General features: G+C 34.4%; 1 protein-coding gene across 5 annotated transcripts in view; it reads left to right on the plus strand.

Moving 5' to 3' along the window:
* LOC106057693 (beta-1,3-galactosyltransferase 1-like) overlaps positions 1-19961 on the plus strand; it is a 76476-nt gene extending 56515 nt beyond the window's left edge. For 2 of the 5 annotated variants that reach the window (XM_056010678.1, XM_056010681.1), the window contains exons 2-3: positions 4757-4876; positions 14236-19961. In XM_056010678.1, coding sequence (XP_055866653.1) covers positions 14240-15373 — 1134 coding nt within the window. In that variant the 5' untranslated portion in view covers positions 4757-4876; positions 14236-14239 and the 3' untranslated portion in view covers positions 15374-19961. Of the gene's footprint in view, positions 1-4756; positions 4877-6197; positions 7334-14235 lie in introns of those variants that run through there. The other 3 variants (XM_056010679.1, XM_056010677.1, XR_008774810.1) reach the window with 2 other exon arrangements.
* The last annotated feature ends 7498 nt before the right edge of the window (positions 19962-27459 follow it).

Raw genomic sequence — 27459 nt, forward strand, 5'->3', positions numbered from 1 at the left:
TGCCAAAAGGGGTTTTGAGTTTAAACCCCCATTCAGAGGGGTTTAATGCTAAAAATACCTCTTCAATATAAAAAAAAAAAGCAAATTACACACTAAAATTATTTGAGCGTAGCCAATCCAATCGGGGGTTTTGAGTTTAAACCCCTCTTCTACAGATGGCGTTTGTTTAAAGTTTAAAACCCCTCCAGATGGTTTTGAGTTTAAGATCCCCCTACAGAGCATTTTGAGGTGGAAAACCCCCAACAGATGATTTTGACGATAAAACTTCTCTTTTGGATATAAAATCTAAAGCAAACTACAGTCACTTAATTCCAAGAGCGTATTCAAGAGAAGTTACACATTTTTATCAGTGGCAGGGCTCTCTTAATAAACTGCAGTGAATAGTCATCTGCCGAAATTGAATAATACTAAATGTACAGTGGCTCAACAAAGATGGCTAAGACAGATTTTAGAAGTCCGTTATAGAGATCGGGTTTAAATCAAGGAAAAAAAAAAAATTTCGCTGGGGGGGGGGGCGGTGGGGAGAAAAAAATCCCCCCCCAAACCCCCCCCCCCCCCCGAAAAAAAAATCCTGGCTACGCCCATGATGGGTTCTTGTATTACCGTGAACATTGTTGCCATCATCATTGTCATTATTATTGGTCAGAAGATTCTAGTATGCTGCTATCAAGAAATGATGTTTATATACAGATTGAACTGAACCTGTTACAGAGATGAATCTTTGTCTTGAGTTGGGAAACTGAAATGTTTTTGACGTCAATGCTATCAGGCAACAGAATATAAGGGGCCTAGTTTTTGTTAATACTATTTAAGTATTTGCTTGCACTGAATTTATGATTTATTATCGTCATAGGTATTTGTAATTATCTATCATTCACATTAATAATTTTTCATATCATATCATTGTATAAATATCATTGTATTAAATTCATACTTTCATTTGAAATCGTCATACACATCGTTCGTTAATGTATGTACAACCGAGTATGTATGGTGTGTCTGTTAGGCTAAACATCCGGACTGATATAATTATCAAGCTACCATGAAGCATAATTAATTTTAACACACACACACACGCACATAATGCAATTTAAAAGTATACTTAACCTCCTAAATAATTTAAAATCTATCTATAAATAATCAAAGTCCTAGCTGCTCTTAAGGGGCTACTAATAGACAAGAATAGTAAGAGTTTAATAAAACATTCACAAAATGATTCACAATTTATAGGCGCCTTAAATTTACCCATACGAAAGGACAAATGTTGACTCAATATGTTATTATAAAGATTTTTCTTAAATAAAAACTACTTTTTAAAAAAAATTTTAATAATTACTATTAATAGATCGTCATTAGAAAGAAGTCTTTAAAAAAAAAGGAATTAAAGTTTTGTAAAAATCTTTGATGTTTACACTTGACAGTTTGTAGATTTGATTTGTATTTATGATTTAACATAAATAAACAAAAAAGGTAAAAGAAATGTTCATATAAAGTTTTTAAAAGGGGGGTAATGGTGGTTGAGGGTAACACTATGCTATGAGCCTGCCAGGAAAACCAGTGACTTGTCAGAATTTAAGTCACTGGTTAACATGCATGACTAGATGCATGACGAGTAGCACGTAATTATCTTCTTTTTTTTTAAGTAACGTCTGTATTTTATAAGATAAGATCTTACAGAACCAAGTCGCCAATCCTTGCGACCCTGATGTCTTGAGTTACGTTGATTTCATACTGTCTAAACACGCAGATTCTATAGTGGCAGAGATTCGTACTATTATTAATTACATATTCTCATGCAATGAGAGATTGACGAATTCAATAGCTTTAAAAACCCACTTTACTTTTTTTTAGCTATTCAAACTTTAAACATTTTGCTTCTATTATTCAAATCAAAAATCAATGTTGATTTAACAATCATCTAAAGTGTCACAGACTTTTTTTTTCCTTGCGTCAAGCCTAGAAAAAAAATCATGTTACTGGCACAATTATGTAGGAAGTATGGTCGAGAGGCTAGGTACTTGAACTTATATTGGCTTGGCTACCAATGAAGGGGTTCGAGGTTTGACACCCGACTCAAGCAGAGTTGTATTTACTGAGCGCCTAAAGGTAGCATGGAAAGCCTCTACTGGTCCACAAATTAGATTGTACCATAGCGCTCTGAGCATGTATAATCATGAAAGTATCGCTATATAAAAGCTATAATTGTTTTTATTTATTAATTAATGGCTGTAAAGTCAAATGTTATACATGTTTTTATAACCTATGGTTCAGTGTTTCACGTATTATTGCTACTTTAATTTATTGTCTTAGTCCTGAAGTGTTTTTAATATTATTGGTTTGACTAATAGTCTTACTGTTAGACCAATGTTAATATTTACTAAAGAAAAGTGTCACGGCTCTAAATCAACACCGATAACAGTAAACTCAGGTGTGCCTCAAGGAACAGTCTTGGGTCCACTACTATTTTTAATTTACATAAATGATTTACCAAATTGCATTACTTCAGGAACAAAAGTCAGATTATTTGCAGACGATTGCATAATATAAAAAACAATAAAAACAACACAAGGCGCAGATATTTTACAAAAAGAATTAGATGAATTACAGAAATGGAAATCAAATTGGAGCATGTCTTTCCACCTAGAAAAATTTCAGTTGTTAAGAGTAACAAAAAAACTAAAACAAATTAATTCCACTTATCTTATTCATGGAAACCAGTAAAACAGACTAAAAACGCAAAATACCTAGGTGTTATAATAAATGAAAAACTATCATGGAATCCACATATTGATGAAACTACAAAAAAATCAAACAAAGCATTAGGATTTATTAAAAGAAATTTCTATAAATCAAATAAGAACATAAAACTAAAATGTTATTTAACCTTGGTTAGGCCAATAATAGAATATGCATCCTCCATTTGGGACCCCTCAACTCAAGAAAACATTAAGAAACTGGAACAGACACAAAATAGATCAGTGAGATTCCTGAAAAACGAATATTCACATTTGACTAAAGTAACACCTTTAGTAAAATCACTAAATTTAGAAAGCCTTCAGAACAGAAGGCTCAAAAGTAAAGTAGCAATCATACATAAAACACTGAACCATAATCTTCAAATACAAAAACAAAATTTAATAAAATACTCTGAAAGACACAAAGATAAAGGCGCATTCCTGGTCCCATATGCTAGGACAAATTTGTACAAACACTCCTTCTTCCCTAGTGCTATTAGAGCATGGAATGGGTTGCCTGAGCTAGCCAGGAAAACCAGTGACTTGGCAGAATTTAAGTCATTGGTTAATATGCATGACTAAATGCATGACGCGTAGGACGTAATCATCTTCTTTTTTGAAGTAACGTCTGTATTATATAAGATAAGATAGACTAGATTAATTAGATCTAGAAACTAGATATAGTCTAGGACTAGTCACTATTATACTATAGGCTATAGGCGAGTATACTAGATCTCTATAATCTATACTATAAAGTTGAAAGTAAGGCGTATGTATGTATGTATGTATGTATGTATGTATGTGTGTATGTATGTATGTATGTATGTTACGAATAGAAATCAAAACTGTTTGACCAATCTATAGGCTATTGGCGAGTATACTAGATCTCTATAATCTATACTATCAAGTATCAAGTAAGGCGTATGTATGTATGTATGTATGTACGTATGTATGTATGTATGTATGAGTGTATGTATGTATGTATGTATGTATGTATGTATGTATGTATGTATGTTACGAATAGAAATCAAAACTGTTTGTCCAATCTTGATAAAACTTGACAGAAATGTTCCTTGGGCACTAACTTAGACCGTAGTGTATGTATTGTGGCCTTAAAACAAACTTTAGACCCTCAAAAAAAATTGACCAACTCTATGAAAGAATAGTATCTTATAAATCTAGCACATGTTTACATGATGTGTCTAAATGATGAGACAAGAAAGAGAGGCCACGCATGCGCAGAGATGAACATTTGTTAGATCTAAATTAGGCCTAATTCAAGAAAACATAGTTTTGTAATTTTACACATGACCATACAAATTAGTGTCTATTCATTTCATGATCTAATGAAAATTAACCTACCTTCAAATTTGAGTTTACAAAACATTTTTTACATAAAATCGTTCGCTCTAAATGCGAAAATAGCTTTAGCTGCATTGACACACTTTTCCATAACTCGTGCGCACCATTACATGCTCCGCGTAGTGATACGAATGAAATTAACGTCATAGGTCATAATATGGCACATTATAAAGGCATATTGTTAAAATAATAAACTACTAACATAATACTATTTACTTTCCATTGTGTTTTTAAAAGTATTTTACCCTACAAATACCGAATAGGTTTAATTTTAAATCTGTATTTTCAATTTACTTTTTTCTTTCATATTTATTTATGCTCATTTAGACCTCTTACCAACATAGCTACACATATACATTTTGCCGTGTTGACAAACATTTATTATTCATCATATCGCGCACCAAAAGGTCACGCATGCGCTATAAATGTGAATGGCTTTAGCGTGTTGACAATAGTTGACATACATACTGATTTAGATCTAGGTCAACACAAGCTTAAAGTGTTTAGTTATTGACTAAATTACTATAGCATCCACATTTTTTAGAGTCTAGAACTAGATCTACATAAAATTAAACTATTAATGTTTTTTAACAGTTACATTCACGCGTTCGCTTTATTTATAAAATAGATTTTATCGCTTTTTTTTTTTTTGGCACCAGGGCGACGCATGTGTCGTGCACACCGCTATATAAACACACTATGATTGGACAGGCTAGATGAGGCTCTGTATGGGGGATATTACTTCTTCTGGCTTCTTGAGTCATTGAATTCACTCTTAAGTTAGTAGGTCTACATCTATTATAATAGTATCTTGACTCTAGATCTAGATCTAAATATATAGGCCTATAGACCTACAAGCTAATGTTTTTATTAAAAAAAGAATTTAGGTCGATTAGCTATTTTGATGGCTGAATACTATTTTTTTAAATTCACGCAATCTCTTTCTTATAGCATTATTATTTCGTTTAATTGTTTGCAAACCACTCTCAGTGAAAATATCGACAGTGATACGCAAAATAAGACCCGCAGGCCGCGGGTAATATATGTCTAGTATATAATGTAATAATATATATAAGGTCTCATGTCTAGATCTTAAAAAAAACGCAGGTAATACTGGTAATAGTAATAGGCATAAAAAATCTATATATCCTATATTTAGTTTATATATTCTATTGTCGATACTAGTCTAGGTCTAGATCTAGACTTCGAGAAGCGATCTATTTATTATGGATATGCCTTTATACTAACTAGTAGTATATATGGTACATATATATATATATATATATATATATATATATATATATATATATATATATATATATATATATATATATATATATATATATATATATATATATATATAATAGAGTAATAGAGATCTAGTATTACCTAAACTATGCCTATAGCTATTTGTATAGATCCTATCTAGCCCTAGGCGCTAGTCTATGGCCTAGATCTATTTATGTCGAATTCTAGCTAGGCCTTCTAACACTAGTTAAAACTTTATAATACTTGTAGTAATAGTTTATTAACTAGTAGATTTAAGTCAATTTAAGTAGATCTATTCCAGAGTCTTGAGTCATTTAGACTAGAGCATAGCTCAGTGAACTGAACAAGTAGGCCTATGTTAAGTCTAGGCCCAGTCACCAACATTTTTTCATGTTTGACTTTGTAAATCTCTGTAATAGTTAGATCTAGCATAAAGATTATTCATGGATATATTATCCATTAGTCGAGATCTAGACCTAAAGTGTAAATCTAGGCTATATAGAATATATAACAGATCTAATATAGCTCTTTACTAGCCATTACTATACTTATTAATTAGACTTTCGATCTAAAAAGAAAAGTTGACCATTTATATTGGTAATATTAAATACAGATCTATAACTATACACATGTGACATGTCTTTAAGTCTTAGATAAATTAGATTGCCTAGACCTATAGTAGAGTAATTTATTATTATTAAAACATGAGTTAGATCAGATAATCGGCATCATATAATCATATAATATATATATAACCACTAGTTCTATACATATTTATACTTAATTAAGTATAAATATTAATAAATAAATTTTTAAAAATCTATTTTACAGAAAACATTTATATATGGCATGTGGAATACAGACAGGTTAACTAGATGGATCTTTCATAATTTTGGAAGAACAAGAAGAGTTAATATTCCCTGTTTCTATTGTGAAACAAATCACAGAAACATTCTACAATTTTATTTAATATAATAAATACCAAAAAAAGTTTAAATACAAAATCACATTTTAATAGAGTTCTTCATTATACACACAACATTATTCTAGTAATGTTCCTTTTTACTTGCTAGGTTTAGACGGAGCTTCGAATCAGGATTGAATATTATGATGTCATAGCCCAAAACTGCAGCAGGATGCTAGTTAATGGCTGTGGTCAATGTTTGAACCTGAGACCACAGAGAAGACAATTCGGAGCGCAAACCATACAATTTTCGAAACTTATTCAAAATTTGATCATTTCTATGTTATTGCAGATTTGAATGTCCATTGCAATGATGACTTAATATGTAAAGGGGTTACATTAAAAAAAAAAAAAAAAAAGAGTTGGATCTCATTCTTCGAACGCCAATATGTACAGGTTGTAACGTGGAATACAAATTAGAGGCTAAAAGAAAATCCACTGCCGAGGGCAGACCTAAACGTCGAAATGATTATTTAAATTGACCACCATCGGAATATGGTTATGTCTTCGCTGGAGGTGGCAAAATATCTAGTTTGCAGCTAGTTCTGCGTAGCCATGGAAAATACAGCATTCCTCATTAATCTTTCGACTCGAAGCTTAGGCCATCGTTATTAATTAAACACTTAAAATTATCAATAGCTCTGCATTTTTTAATAAAATATTTTTTAAAATATAAATATATTCATTGATACATGGCTGTTAACTGGTAATAATTGGGTTACTAAAATTTAATAATATGAGTTACATAAGTGCATCAACAGTAAACTATATATTACTTAAATATTATATTGATACTACAGTTTATTTTCCACTTCCCTGACTTCCCAGAGAAAAGAAAAAAAAAACTTTCTTTTCCATTAGGATCATCTCTTTTATTTATAGTCTAAACACAATTTAAAGCCTAGTTACAGTTACAGATTAATTTGCTGACTTAACTATTTAATGATTCTATTCCAATCAACAAATCAATCAATCGTGGGCCAAATAAAAATTATATTTTTACATAGAGATATATAGAACTATATAAATTTATAGGCCCTAATATATTTATGCAACAGTGTAACAACTTCCATTCTTCGTAGGCCTATATCACAGAATTGGTAGATGCTAGGTCTAATTTTTGCCTTATAGATTATTTTTTAATAAATTTAGATCTAGTAGATCTAAATTAGACTAGTTTTAAGTTTATGTTAAGGTTAAATTTAAGCTATTTGCTATTGTTGTACTGGGTGTTGATTAACTATATTCAAACTAATTATAATCCTGTACTACAATACCTACATTGAATGAGCTCATTGTTAATGTCCCCCCCCCCCCCCCATATTGGGCCTAGTTAGGGACGACTAGGTTAATAGTCACTTTTAAGTGTATAGATAAGTCTATAATTTTAAACTTTGTTTTTCTAGATCTAGTTCCAGCACCTCGATCAGGTCAGTCTAGATATATATATAAGCCTAAAGGCTAATACTACTATTACTAGATCTAGACTTGATCTAATTAAATGTAGGTCTACTTCATACATCATTAAAGATCTGAGAAAAGAAATATTTAGTTCTTGATCAAAAGCAGTTGACGTAGAACTAGAATAAGACTGAAGCAGTAACATAAGCAATAAATTGCGTAGCTTGACTAAAACGAAACATGTGAATTGAGGCGCGGCACTGCGTGGGCTGAAACTCTGTTCGCTTGACCAGATCTAGAATAAGCCGACAAACAGTAACATGCAAAGCCATAAATGGTGTAATTTGTCTGGGAATGGCTTCGAGATTTTGAAATTTAATAGTCCCTAAAACGCACATTAAATATTGCTTATATCTAAAAAATTACAAAGAATATATGTATAATATTTCGTATGTATGTTTTTTAAAGTATAATGAAACTAAAAAAAAAGTATTACACCGGTTTTCGCGTTTGACCCCAAAACCTCTTCAGTTGGTCTTTAAGCTTAGCTCCTGACAGCCTTGAGAAGCAGATTTGTGAGCTATAAGTCTACGGTAGGATGAAATGAATAAGAACCTGATATGACGTGAACTGGAAAATATATAATCCATTTTATATTAATCCATGTTTGTTAACAGCGCTTTATAAATAAAATTATTATTATATTATTACCGTTAGTAATCTTGATCATGTAATAATTTTACGATAAAACTTGTGAGAGACACGCTACAGTGTTCTTAGGTTATCACACAGATGCAGTTATCAATCCATCGTCTTCTGCTAGATCTTATAGACTAAAATAGATCTAGATCTATATAGTCATTGTAGATCTAAATAAACAATTTCAAGAATCAGTTTTATAAGCTATATGTATACGGTAAGATCACAGTAAGAAACAGGATCAGACGAGAATGATCTCGGAAGACAATGGGATGCCCTCAGACGACTCATAGGTTCTGGTTTCGTCTTGAGAATCTGGAGTGACTGATCAAGCCAATTTTACAGCGGCAGAGCTTGCCACATTTCGTGCATATATGTGCATCTGTTTTAAAGTTAGCTGAGAGGGCAGCTTTCTATACTATTCTTTGTATTTTGTAAGTTGTATACAAAATTAGAGCGCCGCTTTACTATTTCTTGATGTTCATATATAGCGTGCCCCCTTTTTTTTGTAGGTGCATCGTCGTAACTTTCTATGACGTCATTGACACTTGTTATTTCCGTTTTATTTCCATGCCGCTACGTCATGATTTCTTGTGACGTCACTTGACATCTTTTAGTTTTGGTTTCCTTTCGCCATCTTGGGCTTGTGTTTGAGTCCTGAATAATTCTTTTTTTTTCTTTTTAATGCTACTGGACAGCCTTAGCCATGTTGCCGTGGAGTTATTGTTGGTAAGACTCTTGGACCCCTATGTTAGGGTTAGCTTTCTTTGACATCTCTATCATGAATCTACTTGTAGATTCGTTCGTATTTCTTATTAATAGATTAGATATAAGATTGGATGTTTATTTTCTAAATGGCGTCAGTGTTGGAGTTACCCTTGCAAGTGTTGAGGATGCCTTTTTCAGTGTCGGCATTACCCATTCATTGTCGAAGTGGTCTTGTCAGTGTGGGAGTTACCCTTGCAAGTGTTGAGGATGCCTTTTTCAGTGTCGGCATTACCCATTCATTGTCGAAGTGATCTTGTCAGTGTTGGAGTTACCCTTGCAAGTGTTGAGGATGCCTTTTTCAGTGTCGGCATTACCCATTCGTTGTCGAAGTGGTCTTGTCAGTGTTGGAGTTACCCTTGCAAGTGTTGAGGATGCCTTTTTCAGTGTCGGCATTACCCATTCGTTGTCGAAGTGGTCTTGTCAGTGTTGGAGTTACCCTTGCAAGTGTTGAGGATGCCTTTTTCAGTGTCGGCATTACCCATTCGTTGTCGAAGTGGTCTTGTCAGTGTTGGAGTTACCCTTGCAAGTGTTGAGGATGCCTTTTTCAGTGTCGGTATTACCCATTCGTTGTCGAAGTGGTCTTGTCAGTGTTGGAGTTACCCTTGCAAGTGTTGAGGATGCCTTTTTCAGTGTCGGCATTACCCCTTCATTTCGAAGTGGTCTTGTCAGTGTTGGAGTTACCCTTGCAAGTGTTTAGGATGCCTTTTTTCAGTGTCGGCATTAGCCATTCATTGTCGAAGTGGTCTTGTCAGTGTTGGAGTTACCCTTGCAAGTGTTTAGGATGCCTTTTTCAGTGTCGGCATTAGCCATTCATTGTCGAAGTGGTCTTGTCAGTGTTGGAGTTACCCTTGCAAGTGTTGAGGATGCCTTTTTCAGTGTCGGCATTAGCCATTCATTGTCGAAGTGGTCTTGTCAGTGTTGGAGTTACCCTTGCAAGTGTTGAGGATGCCTTTTTCAGTGTCGGCATTACCCCTTCATTGTCGAAGTGGTCTTGTCAGTGTTGGAGTTACCCTTGCAAGTGTTTAGGATGCCTTTTTCAGTGTCGGCATTACCCATTCGTTGTCGAAGTGGTCTTGTCAGTGTTGGAGTTACCCTTGCAAGTGTTGAGGATGGCTTTTTCAGTGTCGGCATTACCCATTCATTGTCGAAGTGGTCTTGTCAGTGTTGATAGTACATTTCAAGTGTTGGTGTTGCATCACTGGTTTGGAATTGCCTTTGCCAGAGTATCTTCTGGAGGTGCCGATGCTGGTTTGAAGCGTCATTATTAGTGTAAGGACAAATGATACATTTGAGGATTATTTGATGTTCATTCATGAATAATATGAGATTGAACAGATTTACATCACTATGCAAACTGTCAATATATTTGTTTTTATGTATTACTACAATGGCTGATTTATTTAATATGTAGATCTTTCGAATAATTATTATTATTGGAATTATAAATTGGCACTCATATTTTAATATATATTATTACTTCAATATTACTATTGTAAAGGTTATACTTGTTGTTAATGTGTGTAATATTGAAGAATGCGGGGTTCGTGTGTCCATTTAGCACGTCGAAGACTGTAGTCACTTGAAGTTTTTTGAGACAGTACACGTATTATTGAAGTTTATTGTTACCCGCTGTGATGCGGATGTTTTCTACTAGTGAACTTATAATCTAAAGGACTTGTATATTTGATACCGCTGTTAAGCCTGGCTACGCTACTGTGCTGAAGTCAACATTTACTTTCACTTGCTCTGTGCATGTTTGCAATATCGAGGACTAAAAAGAACACAGACTTTTCTGACAGGGAATAATTTGTGTTTGTATCTATTGACCTGTGTTGCAAGTCATATTCTGTTAACTTAAAATAGACACAGCTACTACAATTAAAAGAAGCCTTTAACCACTTGATTTTCTATAGTCCAGGGGTGGGCTAATTCCGGTCACATGCGGCCTGCTGGAGTGTTTTAAGCGGCTCGCGGACACCTACAGAAATTAGTTTTGGCCACATATTACACATATTTAAAAAAATGCAAATATATTAAAAATAAATAATTGTAAATATCTATATAAATTATTGAAACTTCTGATTTTTAACACTTTTGAAGAAGAGGCTAAAGAAACATTGTCTCTACACGTCATTCTAAAATTCTAAAACTTTAAAAGTAAATGAAGATTATTCTTATTGTTAATATTCCCAAACATATTTAGTCAAAGATACAAACTCAGGCCAGTATTTATTCAATGCTATGAAGAACTGTGTTGAAAATGTTGGGTTGGCTTGGAAGCAGATGGCAAGTATAACACCTGATGGAGCCCGTGCTTTGACTAAGAAAAAGCAGTTGTTGTTTTTTAATTGAAGAACAATATCCCAACCATATATTCTTAACGAGACAGTTTTCGCAAAGTTGAATAGAATATAAAACATATTCAAACTTCAGAATCTCATTGGTCAAACTCATCAGAACTAACGGTCTTAAATACAGGCAGTATCCAAGCAATACTGATTTGGTGGAAAAAGCCAATGTACGGTAACACAATCCGCTGGCCTAACATGGGCGAGGTAATAGAGAAATGGAGTTGAACTTATTAAAGTTTTTCAAGAATTCAAGTATTCTTAAAAATAAATTGTTATGTTCCTTGAAGAACGTTGGATGTGACTTTGTTACCAATATTTCCAATGTAGAGTGGAAGACAGTTTTCATGTTTTTCATTGGGAGTATTGCAATGGGTTGTTTACACATGAAACGTGTGTGCATGTTAAATGTTTTCAAACAAAGTTTTCCAGGCATGGAAGTGAAAACAGGTTTTGTCATTTTCATCTGCTGAAAGTTGAAACTATTTCTAGTGAAATGGTTGAAAAGTACAAGACTTATTTGGGTTCCAGGATAGTGGAATTTGAAAGCATATTTTAAAACGTTAAGAACTTGGAACCAGTTTCCAATACCTTTAGCTCACAATTTTGTGCAGAGCTGATTCAGCTCCAGATGACATACCTCCAAGCAAATTATGACCTAAAAGAGCAGTTCAAGTCATTTCTTCCGCGGGAGTTTTATTAATGCTAGAAGCTGTATTTTCACTAAAAAAAAATGGTGCTAAACTTTCATATTGTTTCTGCCAGTTTAGCAGTGAACAAGCTTTTGAATGAAAATAAGCAAGTGTAAGAACAGATCGATGCTGACTGACTGTAATTTGAAATAAGTCACAAGGATAACAACTAGTAAGCTAGTTTAACAAATCCAGAACATTATGCACGAGTGTAAAGTTAAATGCTTCAAATTAAATACAACTGTACATTTGTGGGGAAATGTTGGGATTTAAAAAGACAATTTTCGTAAAATTAGTTTAAGAAATTGCTAATTCTTGTTGTAAGTTCTCATTTTAAAAAAAATGAAATGTAAATGTATAATGCAGTATAAATGTGATTTAAAGACATTATACATAGTTAGCTAGCTTATTTTTCAAAGTTGTAAGTGCCTATTATATATGTATATATATGCGGCCCTCCATTTCGAATTTGTTAAAATGCGGCCCTCGATAGATAAAGGTTGCCCACTCCTGCTATAGTCCTATCACTTATTCTAGAAACAAAAGATCAGTGGCGTAGCTAGGGTGGGGGGAGGAGGAGAAGAATTTGAAACGAATACAAGGTTATATCAACTCACTCCGTACTGTCTATTACAAATTTTGAACACGTCATTTCCCCCACTTCACATTCTCGTATCAAGTTGACACTTGGCACACTTATTCATTACCACATACAAAACATAAATAATCAGTTCAAATTTAAACAATTAATTGTTTCTTATTTATTAATAACTTTTTATTTTCGAAATAAATTTTACAGAATTGAGATATACGACTGTGAATGTGCATTTCTTCCCCTTAAGATACGCTCTCTCTCTCTCTCTCTCTCTCTCTCTTTTTAAAGCATTTTTGTTCCTTCTATTTTGCTAGTTTTGATGAAGTGGAAGGTGAAAAAAAAAAAGAAAATCTCTACGTTCTAGCATCAATTGTAGTTTTTAGCAGTGCTACTAAATTCATCTTTCTTGTTTATTAGCTCTGTCTGTCTGTCTGTCTTGTACAATTTTACCACACGTTCTCCCACAACCATTCTCAGATCAAGTTAAAAATCTGCACAATTATTTCATTTACCTGACAAAACAAGAATCAATAAAATAAAAATTAACCAATAAGTCAATTAATTATTTTGATATCGAACAAGGGAAAGAAAGGTACTTGACAGATGTGGAGGTATAAGTTCAATAGGTCTCCTTTATACCTCATGTAGATTTTCGGGTAGTCGCTTAAAAATTTGAAACTAACATTAGATAGCTATGAAACCTTTTATTTTCATAAGCACTTGGCAGGTACAGTGGCTTGTATATTGGCTTTTGGAGACTTAAGCCCTAAAGTTCGAATTCTTTCGGACAACTTTTATTTTTATTTTATAAAAATACATTTAAAAAGCGATCACGGTAACCTTAACAAGGATACTGCCTTCTTCTCCCTCACCCCACCCCTCCCTTTTCCCAACTGGCCAAGACAAGTGATAGGATCATAGCGCATCGAGAAAGCTAAAAGCATGAAATTGCGCTAAACATAAACAATTGGTAAAATATTTCTAATAGCACAGATCTATTTTTGTTAGTCTAGATCTATTACAAATTTAATTACATTTCTGGTCCAAACTAATTGATATAAATACACTTATTAAAGGAGTCGCGGTGGCTGAGCAGTAAAGCGCTTTGTCCGAGGTTAGAATCCTGGTGAAGTCTGGGATTTTTAATTTCGGGATCTTCGGGCGCCTCTGAGTCCACCCAGCTGTAATGGGTACCTGACATGAGTTGGGGGAAAGTTAAGGAGGTTGGTCGTCGTGCTGGCCCTGGTAACCGTAGGCCACAGAAACATTTGACCGTTACATCATCTGCCCTACAGACGACAAGGTCTGAAAGGGGGAACCTTTTTTTTTTAACTTGTACACTTATTAAAAGCTTTTTATTTCTACGTCGTGTATCAAACAATTTTTTTTTCCTTTTACCTAGAGAAATGTCTCAGAATTGCTGGAAAAGAGTGACGCCTCTCATAGTCCTATTGGCAGTACTAATGGTGATCATCAACTTCATAGTATACAGGTTTGTAAGTGTTATCATAGTTGCCAACTCGAAATCCACAAGTGTGGTAGTAGTCGCTGACTTTGAGCAGAAGTCTCATTCAAAGTTGAAACCTCCAATGAATTTAAGTGGAACCAATGAAACAAAACTAAAAACAATTCGTGGATTAACTACGTCTATGACAGACCAATCAATAGCTCCAACCCAGGAATCCGTCAAAGTTCAGAAAGACGACCCTATTCAAAGTCACAGTTTTCTATATAAAATAGTTCCAAAAATTGATTGCTCTAGCTCTAAGCTGGTCATCTGCGCCGTGGGCAGTAGAGCCAATAACAAGACAAGGCAGACTATCAGACAGACCTGGGGAAGCTATGCTAATGTCAGCAGCAACAACTCAACGTTGATTTTCTTTCTTGGTTCTGAACATCCATCAACCAACGGTTCTCAATCTGTGCAACATTTTATTAATAAAGAAGCAGAGCTTTATGGAGACATACTTCAAGAAGATTATGTTGATCATTATAACAACTTAAGTCTTAAATCTGTTTCAATTCTCAAATGGGTCAGTTTAAAATGTCCAGAAAGTCAATTTCTTCTTAAAGTTGACGATGATATGTACATCAATGTCCCAGTGCTGATAAAGTCCTTGGATGACATTTCCAAGTCTAAAGGGAAGGATTATCCATTTGTCGTTGGTCACGTGTTTCAGGGTGCTCGTCCAATCAGAAGCACCAGCTCAAAATGGTACACGCCGGTAACAGTTTTTAACGAGACTGTCTATCCCAAATACACTTCCGGAACGTCATACGCCATGACCACTTCTGCTGCCAAACTTCTGTATAAGGCATCTCTAGAAGTTCCTGTCTTTTGGTTGGAGGATGTCTACGTCACTGGTCTCTGTGCTAGAAAAGCCAATGTCGAGGTCATTCACAATAATTTATTCTACTTTGATAAACGAGAAGCATCAGGGTGTTCATTTCAGAACCAAATCTCAGGTCACAGGTACACAGCCACGGAGATAGAGCGTATTCATAAAGAACTTTACCACAACACAACCAAATGTAACTAGATATTATTTAATTGGGAAAAATAGTTCTTGTTTCTCAATTATGCGCTTTTGTGAGACAATATTCGTACTTCAACAAGAACAAAACCATGTTACATTCAAAGCTTTATTACACTGTATGACAAACAACTACACACGAAGTAGAGATCACAGCACGAAATAGGGTCAGTACACAGTCTAACAAATGTAAACAAACACTAGGGGCGACAATGGATGGCTGCCTGGTCGTGAGGTTTGCGCGCTGGACTGTCGTTCGGATTTATCGATGATCGAGGGTTCAAATCCTGCCCGCTCCCATCCCCCGTCGTCCTGCGGGAGGTTTGGACTAGGAAGTAAACTATCTTCAACTCTGAAGGAACATCCGAAACATGTAAAACATTTTACAAACAAAACATTTTACAAACAATCAAATCAACAAATTCACGACAAGCGTTCTGTTCCTAGAACTACACTACTTCCCTTCGAGTCAGTAGACTCAAAGGAAGAGCAGTATTTCATGTGGCTTCTCAGCTGTAACCTACGTGCTTGGCCACATCCAGGATAATTCTAGCCTTAGATCTGTTTGTGGTGTACGCTCGTCTTCGGCAAAATGAGTATCCCGCTGCCTTAATAAGGGCCGTCGAGCTGTATCTTTCTGAAGGCACCTACCGTCAGCAGATCTCTTCTATGCTAGACTGTAAGTTGAGACACTCTGAGAAGGTCTTTCAAGCGTTGGAGAGCGGCATCTCTGTTTTTCTTCTGTGTCCAAAACATTAGGTATTACAAAAAGATGGATAGATTGAGACGCCCAGAACGCATTGAATTTACTAAATCAACAAAGTATAATCATTTCTTAACCTGCATGTATAAAGCATGTCCTAGAGCTAAATGATCAACGAGGGGCGTGGTTTCATAATCCAGGAAATCTGCACATAGACTATGCTTAATGAACAATTCAATATGACGAATATGAAATTATGCAACTGTCGAACTGTTATATCGAATTAACTTATTTAAGTTAGACAAATTCATGTTTACTTTAATATGCCAAAGATTTGCACCTCATTACTTCTGATTGTGATGTATTGTCCACTGCATAAATACTTATAAGGAAACTGCATCAAAGCCCAGATATGAAAAAAAATATATATGTTGTTATTCACTTGTTTTAATGCATTTTGTTTGAGCAATTTAATTAATTAACAATATGAAATGTTTTGAGCTGTTGAATTGTTATTCATTACACACTTTTTTAGTCACTAGCCGTTTAGTGCACCACTTACTTTCTTTGACTTAGTCACTTGCCGTTTAGTGCACTACTTACTTTCTATGACCTAGTCATTAGCCGTTTAGTGCATCACTTACTTTCTATGACTTAGTCACTAGCCGTTTAGTGCACCACTTACTTTCTATGACTTAGTCACTAGCCGTTTAGTGCTCCACTTACTTTCTATAACTTAGTCACTAGCCGTTTCGTGCACTAATTACTTTCTATGACTTAGTCAATAGTCGATTAGTGCACCAATTGGTTTCTATGACTTTGTCATTAGCCGTTTAGTGCATCACTTACTTTCTATGACTTAGTCACTAGCCGTTTAGTCCACCAATTAGTTTCTATGTCATAGTCACAAGCCGTTTAGTGCATCACTTACTTTCTATGAGTTAGTCACTAGCCGTTTAGTGCACCACTTACTTTCTATAACTTAGTCACTAGCCATTTAGTGCATCAATTGGTTTCTATGTCATAGTCACAAGCCGTTTAGTGCATCACTTACTTTCTATGAGTTAGTCACTAGCCGTTTAGTGCACCATTTTCTTTCTTTGACTTAGTCACTTGCCGTTTAGTGCACTACTTACTTTCTATGACCTAGTCACTAGCCGTTTAGTGCACCACTTTCTTTCTTTGACTTAGTCACTTGCCGTTTAGTGCACTACTTAATTTCTATGACCTAGTCACTAGCCGTTTAGTGCTCCACTTACTTTCTATAACTTAGTCACTAGCCGTTTCGTGCACTAATTACTTTCTATGACTTAGTCACTAGTCGTTTAGTGCACCAATTGGTTTCTATGACTTTGTCATTAGCCGTTTAGTGCATCACTTACTTTCTATGAGTTAGTCACTAGCCGTTTAGTGCACTACTTACTTTCTATAACTTAGTCACTAGCCATTTAGTGCACCAATTGGTTTCTATGTCATAGTCACAAGCCGTTTAGTGCATCACTTACTTTCTATGAGTTAGTCACTAGCCGTTTCGTGCACCAATTACTTTCTATGACTTAGTCACTAGTCGTTTACTGCACCAATTGGTTTCTATGACTTTGTCACTAGCCGATTAGTGCACCACTTACTTTCCATGACTTAGTCACTAATCGTTTAGTCTACCAATTAGTTGATATGTCATTGTTACTAGCCGTTTAGTGCGCCTAATAGTTTTTATAGCTTAGTCACTAGCCGACTAACGCACCATTGGTTGCTATGACTAAATAGCGCATAGTCTAACTTTCAATTTTAACTACAATATAACTAGAGTCAATGAAGTCTATTATGAAATAGGAAAGCCTCCTTTAATATCACAAAACTGTTTAGTTTTAAAATATGCAAAGATGAAAAAATGCATTCACTGAAAGCCTCAAGGACGAAGCAAATGTCCGTCATTCTGCTCCCAATATAATTATTTGGTTTATATCAACTCACTCTGTCTGTCAGTCTGACCAAAAGTTTGTACACGTTATTCCTACTTCACCCAATCCCGGATCAAGCTGAAATTTCGCCCAATTATTTCTTTTACCTGATAAAACAAGAATCTATACTAAAATATTAGCCAATTAGTTAGTACTTAGTTTTTGTTTTGGTATCTAAAACAAAGGAAATAAATACTACTTGACAGAAGTGATGGTACACATTTATTTAGTCTCCTTTATATTAGCTTGTCGTCTGAGTGAACTCAAACATGAAATAGAAACAATAGATAATTATACAATCTTCCATGCTCATAAACTTTTCGCAAGCAGAGTGGTTACCGCTTTGGCTTGAGAAGCCTGAGAAAACTTTAGCCCACAAGTTCTATTTCAAGTACTTTTTTTTTTAAATACATTAAAAAAAAACATCAATCAGATACCCCATTCTTTCTCCCCCTTTTTAACTGATCCAGACAACTGATAGAACCATAGCGTACTGAGAATGCTAAAAACATGAAATTGCGCTATACAAAAACAATTGGTACAAAAATAAAATTTTTCTCATCTCATAGATTTTTTATTGTTAGTCTAGATTTATTACTTAATATCTGAGCTGTTAAGTTCTTTTTTTGTATTTTGCTTATTATAAATTGTAAATGTTTATTTAACCCATTTTAAACGCCCCCCTTCACGCTTCCACACCACATAAACAAGTTAAGTATAGAACTTATGAGTTCATAAATAACACCAACTCCCATCCCCGAAAACACATTTAATTATCCAACAGGTCTGTGAATAAACCCTTACATTCACTCTGACGATTCTGTCAGCTTAAAGATCTGTGTGTAGAGTAAAATACTGCTAGTCTTATCTACACGGGTTAAATTATTATTTGTGTCCATGTCTCGTTAAAAGAAAAAAAGATCTGTTTTACACTGTCAGTGTTGTTCTTAAAGCGAGTCTATAAGGAAGCGAATATTGCAGTACTAATAGATAAAGCGAGTAAAAAAAATAAATTGGCTTAGGGAAAAAGAACGAAAATATTCTTTAAAAATACAGTAATTTTTTTTTTCCTATTTAGGTTGTATTTATAAACTGCGGCTTTTTAGGTAAATACCAAAAATGAAATCCAACGGTTTAATACAAAGCTTGACGTTTCTAGCGAATCGCAGCGTTTAGGTTGCGAATCTGTCAAAACCGAGTCTTAGTAAGCATTTAAGATCTAAGAGGTAAAAGGAACCTATGTATTAAATTTCATGTGAATACGTTTAAAAGTATAAAGGATCTCTTGGTAGGCACATAAAAAAATAAAAAGGCTTGTCTTCGAGTCCGGAAATTAATGAGGTATGCAGTATTTCCCGTGGATGGACAGCCCCAGTTGTGACCCACATATCTCGCCACATCCATGGCAAGCGTCACCATGTGATAAATGTAAATAATATATTGTATTTATATTTCTGTTTTCAAATCTGTGATATGACCCCCCCCCCAATGATGTCCCGAAGTTAATACCTTATGTGCTGATTATATTTAGCTTTTCATAGATTTGCTTTTTCTGCATTTCCTAATGTATTTTTCATATTTCATGTGTTTTACTGCTTGTATTTTATACATTAGAAAATGTTCTAATCTTAACATCATTTACATACATATTATTATTTTTTGGTATTTCTGAAGACTTAAATCCAACATTTCGTTATTTAAAAAATTCTATGAGTGTAAACATAAAAATACGTTCTTAATTAAGAAAGCAAGTGTTTTGTGTATATATATATATAAGAGTATAAGTGTATGTATGTGTTAGTTTGGAATTTTCGTGTGTGAAATTTTTCATAGGTATGTGTGATTAGCTCAAATTTGTGTTTGTGTATGTATTTATTTAATGACTGATGTTCAATGTTTTAAAAAAAATGTATATAAAAAAAATTCAAAATCAGAAAAATACTTGATTAAAATGTATTAAAAATTAATTTCTTTTGAATTTCGTGCCTTTTATTTTTAACAAATAAAAAAAAGTTTCCATCAATTTATCTGTCGCATCCGGCAAAAAAATCCACTCAATATCTAATTATTGATACCAGTATGAAAGCTATTACATATACCTTATAGTTCTCCCACTCTTTACTATATTAATAATCAAACAGAATTAATATATTTCTAAAAATATATTGTTTAAAGATAAATATATTGGTAATAATCGAATAACTATATTGAAAAATAAGAAGTATATTGATACATGATAAATGTAATGATACATCTGCCGTTAAGTATCAAGGGTTGGCCTCTTTACTCTCGTAAGAGGTTGCAATGGGAAAAGATTGTTTCTTAAGATGTAAAATGCTACAGAATACTGATACATCATACAAATATTTTATAGTAATACATTATAAATATATTAAATATAGTGATAAATCATAAATGTATCAATATATGAATACATGATAAAAATGTGATGCGGTAAGTGAGTGGTTAGGCGCTTGTCACCCGAGGTCCCGGGTTCGAATTCTAGTGAAGACTGAATTTTAATTTCGGGATCTTTAAGTCGTATCTGTGTCCGCCCAACTCTAATGGGTAAAAGTAAAAGCGGTTGGTCATTGTCTTGGCCACATGATACCCTCGTTAACCGTGGGCCACTGTAAATCCTACGGTCTAAAAAGAAAATGTACTTAGTTATAAATCTATAATCAATTCATTTGTACATAACAAATGTCTTCAGAAATCTGTGTACACACTACTACATTCTATTTTGAACATGTACACCTTAGATTAATTGTAGTTGGCAAAAAGGAAGAAACTGTCACAGTCAAAACAAGGCAATTATGCCTTTTTATAATGCATTTGAAACGAAATAACTTGGCATTTTGATTTGTAATATCCGGTTACCATTTTTTAAACCGAAAAATGTAGTTATAAAGAGACCGAAAATGAGGAGGTACGGCAGGTGGCGATTGGATAACAAACAAAAAAAAAAAAAAAAAAAATGATGTTGATATCTATTACAAACGAAAAAATAAAACAGAAGTATGCGTTACAAGCGAATGATCATAGCAATTTGATATTTCATTGGAAACCTATAGAAGAAACGCTCTTTTATTAGCTTTGACATTTTGAACCAAAGAAAGAATATGGAGGCAGAGATAGAGTAGAAGAAAGAAATATATATATATATATATATATATATATATATATATATATATATATATATATATATATATATATATATATATATATATATATATATATATATATATAAATATATATATATATCATATATATATATCATATATATATTTAGGCTCATTCTGTCTCGGAAGACAGGCCCTGCACACAAATGAGTCACTGGCTTTGGCTTCGTCTTTAGACGTGACAGAATCTGGAGTGAGACAGAAACATAGTGGCACAAAGAGAAATATAAATATTGAGGGGAAAAACTGGCAGAAAAAGACATATGGATATTGAGTTAGAGAAAGAGATGCGTACAGAGAGAAAAAATTAGAAAAAGTCAGGTAGAGGCACAGTGACATTAGAAATTTTGAAACAGCTCTCAGGGTTTATTACAATTATTTGGATATAGATCTATTCAGTGCTTTTTTTTTTGTTGTAACAAATAGTTACTGGTACTCAGTGATTAAGTGCCGGTACTTAGTAGTTGATTTTAAATACCAAAAAAAGTAGTAATATACGTTAAAATACAAGAAAAGTAGGCTATTAATTGTTTTCAAAAAGTGCCGGTACGCTGGATCTAATTATTATTATTATAAATTGTTATCTTTAAGACATAAACTGATGACGTAATGCAATGATTTGTGCTCTCATAGCCTCAAAGTGGCGCGTAGATAGAAACGTCTAGTAGCGGAACCTAGATAAGCCAGTGACATATAGCAAACTCAGCTTCGTTAGGTTACCCTGGTAGAGCTTTTTTTTACCTTCAGGATAGGAATGGAACAGTGACCTGACAACCCAGTCCGACAAGTTAGTCTAATCATTTCAAAAGGGTCCGTCATCAGAGATTCGTGTCTGGAGTGGCGGTCACTGCAGGGTATTGTGACGGTAATATGAAGAAATTCCCAGTGGTTAGCGAGGCCCCCAGCTGTATGTAGCGAGCGGTTTCCAGATACGGTTAGCATTCGCTAGTCTATAACACGTTCCAAATCGTGTTAATGGACGCTGACATTGTGGAACCTCCAGAATCGACTTGGGGTGATGACCTTCTAGTACATCTCTAGCTGTTTTTATAAAATCTTTTTCAATGGTCATATGGAGAATTGTGCTTCCGGTACCGATTCCCTGCTGGACTTTTCAACTTTATGAGGAAATAAGTATTAGGTTAGACATTAGAGAACGAGAAGTTTAGCCAACAGTTAAGACAACATCTTGACCCTTTAAAAAATGTTATTCCCTTAAACGAACGTTTCATCATTAAGTTCTAGATGTCACACAACCGTTCAAATTCGTTTGTAGGAAATAATTTGATTGTATCACAGCTTAGGGCGACAGAAAGTTACAATAGTCTTCATCCAACGTCCTTTCAATCAATAAAAAATTATCCTGTTCTTTATTTAATTAGTAGTATTTAATTAATTAATTTTTTTTTAAATAGAAAAGGGGAAATAAATATTGCAGTATTGATAGAAATGGCAGTAATTGAGCAGTTCTTTTCCGTATATAAGTTTTGCTTTAAAATAAGATTGTTTTGATATTTTGCTTACTTTTATTTTATCCCCTACAATGGCCTACAATGACCTAACTATAAATGAAGACATCTTAAAAACGCCGATCTAACCTAAAGATGACCCTCTGACCAATGCAAAAATAGCACACTAACTCATTACGGCCACTTCACATTATCCACAGGTTTTGTGTTGACCATCCTGTAAGAAACAGTACCCGGGCAAAGGAGGAGAGGCAGGCAGAAGTAGCGAGGGGAAGATATTATAAAGGAAACGAGGGAAGTGTCAATGATTTCGACTAATCCTGGCAAAAGACAGACAAGAAATCGGGAGATAAACTCGATAGATCATGTGTGGCCCCCCAAAGTTCCAACAGACTAAGGGATGGTTGAAGGTGGATTTAAAAAATTAATCAGGAAGTCGTTTGGGTTTGAAGAACGTCAATCCTCCTGGTCTACCAGGGCCAACCATTTACAAACTTCTTTTAGGATTATTAAGTTGCTGACTCCTAGACTTTAGACATGTATTACCTACCAAACTGTTGCTGACTCCTAGACTTTAGACATGTATTACCTACCAAACTGTTGCTGACCCCTAGACTTTAGACATGTATTACCTACCAAACTGTTGCTGACCCCTAGACTTTAGACATGTATTACCTACCAAACTGTTGCTGACCCCTAGACTTTAGACCTGTACTACCTACCAAACTGTTGCTGACCGCTAGACTTAAGACCTGTATTACCTACCAAGCTGTTAGGGTTTACTAAACTGTGGACCATTCATTTGCGAAAACATAGATTTCGGACTCTTTTATTGCGCACCCCATTTCTAGCGACAATTAGAAAATGACCATAAGATAAGAACCCGTACACTGCGGACTTTTTGACATAAGGACTGCGCACGACACTGCTAAGGACAGCTCGGGGCATGCTGTTAAGATGACTGCCACAGATCGTTTGTATATTTCTGAAACAAAAAGAAATAACAAAAGAATTACACATAAAAAAGAAATATGTATTTATATTGCAGTGATGCCCAAAATACGGCCCGCGGGCCACATCCGGCCCGCGACGTAGTTTCATTCGGCCTGCCGAAACGTCAGCACAAAGTGTAGAAAATCCCCCCCCCCTTTTTTTAAAGAGTTATCTGGAAGAATTGCATAGTACTGAGATCAAGCGTCTTCGTATGTAGCGGTCTTTTGCTGCGCTGTATTACAGGCTGAGAACCCAGTAATAAAAAAGAATGTCTGGGTGTTATGTATTCTCTCGGCAGCACTTGATTTACATAAAGCGGATCCTAATAGTCCTTGAAATGCTAATGACCTGTTGTGATAATCTTCTGACTTCTCTTATTTAAGTATAGCTCCATGCAAGGGAAGTAAATATTTCTCTTATGATTTATTTGCCCCATTTTCTGAGGAGTTATCTACCTTTGATTTAGCGGGTACTTCTTTGTGACAAAGATTTGGTTAAGAAATATAATAAAATAAATGTACATTCCTTTTAATTTTTTTTTTTATATAATTGATGATATTGGAAGAGGTTAGTCAGAGAAACAAGAATATTTTAATACAAATAAAGGATAATTGTGTGAATTGTTCTTCTAGTTGAGTATAAACAATACATTATAAAATCTTTGTAATAGTAACAGTGTTAATGATGTCTCTGCAATGTGATACTGGTGATGTAGTGGCAGCAACTCCAGTAGTTTAATCTATACTACATGCATTCATCTAATAACAAGTAAATCATTATCACTTAAAATGTTACCATTCGGAAACCAAATAATGTACCAACAACTGCCAGACCAGAATACATTTTTATTAACCCCAAATCCCCTTTTAATTTTTTTCCTTTTCCTTTTTAAATCATTTATAAGGCAATATAATACTAAACTTTACTCTGTAAAGGGAGGCAATGTTATAAAATAATTGACCTGTGACAATGTATACAGAGTAGCTTAACCTAAAGAATATAAAGAATATAATGCTGTAATAGAATTGTTTTGCTTTGGAGGCGAAAATTGGAAAGGTGGAGGGGTGGAATTTCATTAAAAATCATAAATCATAAAAAATCATTTATAATTAAACTATTCCACAAATCGTTATTCTTCTAAGTACTCAACGATTTCTGTATTTTAAAGTGGAGATACTACTTAACGCCGCAGTACATAGAAATGACAACCACGCATTCACCAATCTCTACTAAGCCGTAGTAACTTTGGTCTGTCTGACCTGAATGTGCTTTACTTTTAGTATGTGTGTTTAGTTAAAGCACGTATGTGCGGCAGGGTTAGGGACAGTGCTACATAAAATGGTCTAAGGTTAGGTGTAATTCTGACTATTTATTTTTGCATATAGTCCTAGTGATAATATTAAAAACAATAACACTAAATATAAAATGTATAAATTAATTCTATTTCAATAACATTGTAAGTTAATGTCAGGGCGAACAGCTGGGTGGACTCGCTACAAAGATCAGGTCAATGGCACTAAGGAGTTTTTGTACAAATATGTCCTTTGTGTCTTTCTGAGTATTTTATTAGGTTTTGTATTTGTATTTGAAAATGATGGTTCAGTGTTTTTTTAACATATTTACTACTTTACTTTTAAGTTTTCTATCCTAGTAAAGTGAAGTTTTCCTTTAGGACCTTGCTATCAATGAGGCAGATGATGTTAAAATCATCCATTTCTATGGCTAACGGTTAACGTGCAGTGTGTCATATGGCTAGTGTGACGATACAGGCCGAGGATTGTATTAATAAGTTGATAAATTCATATGAAGTGAAGAAAGAAACATCTCTCTGTATTTTCTTAAAACTTCTTTAATAACTTCTTCAACTTTCACATCAAATGACTTCTCAATTCAATAACAACTTGACTTGATACTTCATAAATAAAACTAAACTTAAAGATACATGAAACTTCACTTAGTATAACTTCACATTCAACTTCAAGTAATATAACTTCAGGTAATAATTCTTCAACTAATAAAACATAAATTAAATGGACCCGCTAATATCACAAAACTTATAACTATCAAATCATTACTAATCGAATACTAAGCGAGGACCATCGCTCTACAAGAACTACTACTATGCGAGGATCCCGTCTAACCGACTTTTCCCTTAATTTATACCTCTTTCTTTGTTTTGATACCTGATTTGATTTTATTGGATACCTAAAATTAACTTGTTTACGCTGGACACTTGCACTGGTTTGACCTCGAGCTTCTAGAAACTGTTCGAAATAGGTCACAGACTCGACTCTTGACAGCTAGCACAACGACCAACCGCCTTTACAGAATAGGGCTCCACGGTCACACAAAAAGAGCCTCTCGACAGAAGGAAGCCAACAACAGATTAGGCACACATCATATGTGTATATGGGTTAATGTAAAATATAGTAAAGAACCGCTTAAGTGCGACCCATTATCTTAAAACCTTTACAGTTCATTAATTTAATTTTTTTTATTTTTTTTTACCCCTTGTAATTAGTCTTTGACCCCTATGGGTCGACATAGACCGTTTGAGAATCACTGCAGTAAAAAAAATTATGTACAAGGGGTCTGGGTGGTCATGGCACTGCTGACCTTTGACCTTAAAGGATACGTGAACCGATACGTAAGATTTGTTTTGTAGGTGGAATCTGGATGTTCGTGACCTTTGTTAGTCTTTTTCATATACCTCTACAAGACATTTTGTTTGTGCATTGTTTCCCTTGTTTGGACTGTTCATTACTTCGTCTTGGTTGATTATCATTTTCTTTCATTTTAAAACAGCGGTTCTCAACCTTTTAAGCTCAGCGACCTATTTTTACAATCTCCCACTCTGCCGCTACCCCCCCCCCCCAGACACATACAGCAATAGAAGAATAGACAATAACAATCCTTATTTTGATGGTCTTAGGCGACCCCTGGCAACCCCTGGCAAATCGTAAATCGACCCCCAAGGGGGTCGCGACCCACAGGCTGAGAACCCCTATTTTAAAACATTATACATAGAGCCGCCAATCTGCCTCATTTATTAAACGTGTATATGAGGAATAAAAATGAAATAATAAAATCAAGCTATAAACTATTGTAGACCTTTCTAGCTAAACAACAGTGATGCCAAAGTTTGATAATAAATTATCTGATCTATAGTTAAAACAAAGATCTTCTGAAAGTTTGTGACTGAAAGCGCGAATGGATCTGTATTTTTTAGTGAGACACCCCAAGCACGCGAAAGTTTTCTTAAAGGGAGACAACTTAATATATATTAACAACCGACGGTACGTGCATCTCTTGCAGAGTTATCTCGATTTATAAAAAATATATTACGATAAAATGTTCGTAATGTCAAGATTGTTTATTACGTCTCGTAATTCATTTAACATCTTTGTAATGTAAACAAAATTATCCTTTTTAGATATCGCTGTCTATAAAGCAGATGATTTGAAGGGAATTGGTTTCTGTGTCATGGGGGCATCACAACGACAAAATAGCCATTAATAATTAAAGGAACGCGTTAACGTTTGGTGGACCCAAGGCTCTATAATAATTAAAAACATTAATTAATTACATCTGAGAATGAGTGACCATCTGTGTCAACAATGGCCTGTAAAGAGATTCTACATGCAGGTCAATACTGCATAATTAGATTGAAGGTGCGGGCTGCGGGAGTCTCCCTGTGGAACATCAAATACAAAAGAAAACTAATATTACAACTGAATGGCTTTCTGATTGTATTAAAATTTAAATCACGTTTAGTTGAATTTAT

Source organism: Biomphalaria glabrata, chromosome 14 (genome assembly GCF_947242115.1).
Source record: "Biomphalaria glabrata chromosome 14, xgBioGlab47.1, whole genome shotgun sequence".
Lineage (NCBI taxonomy): Eukaryota > Metazoa > Mollusca > Gastropoda > Planorbidae > Biomphalaria > Biomphalaria glabrata.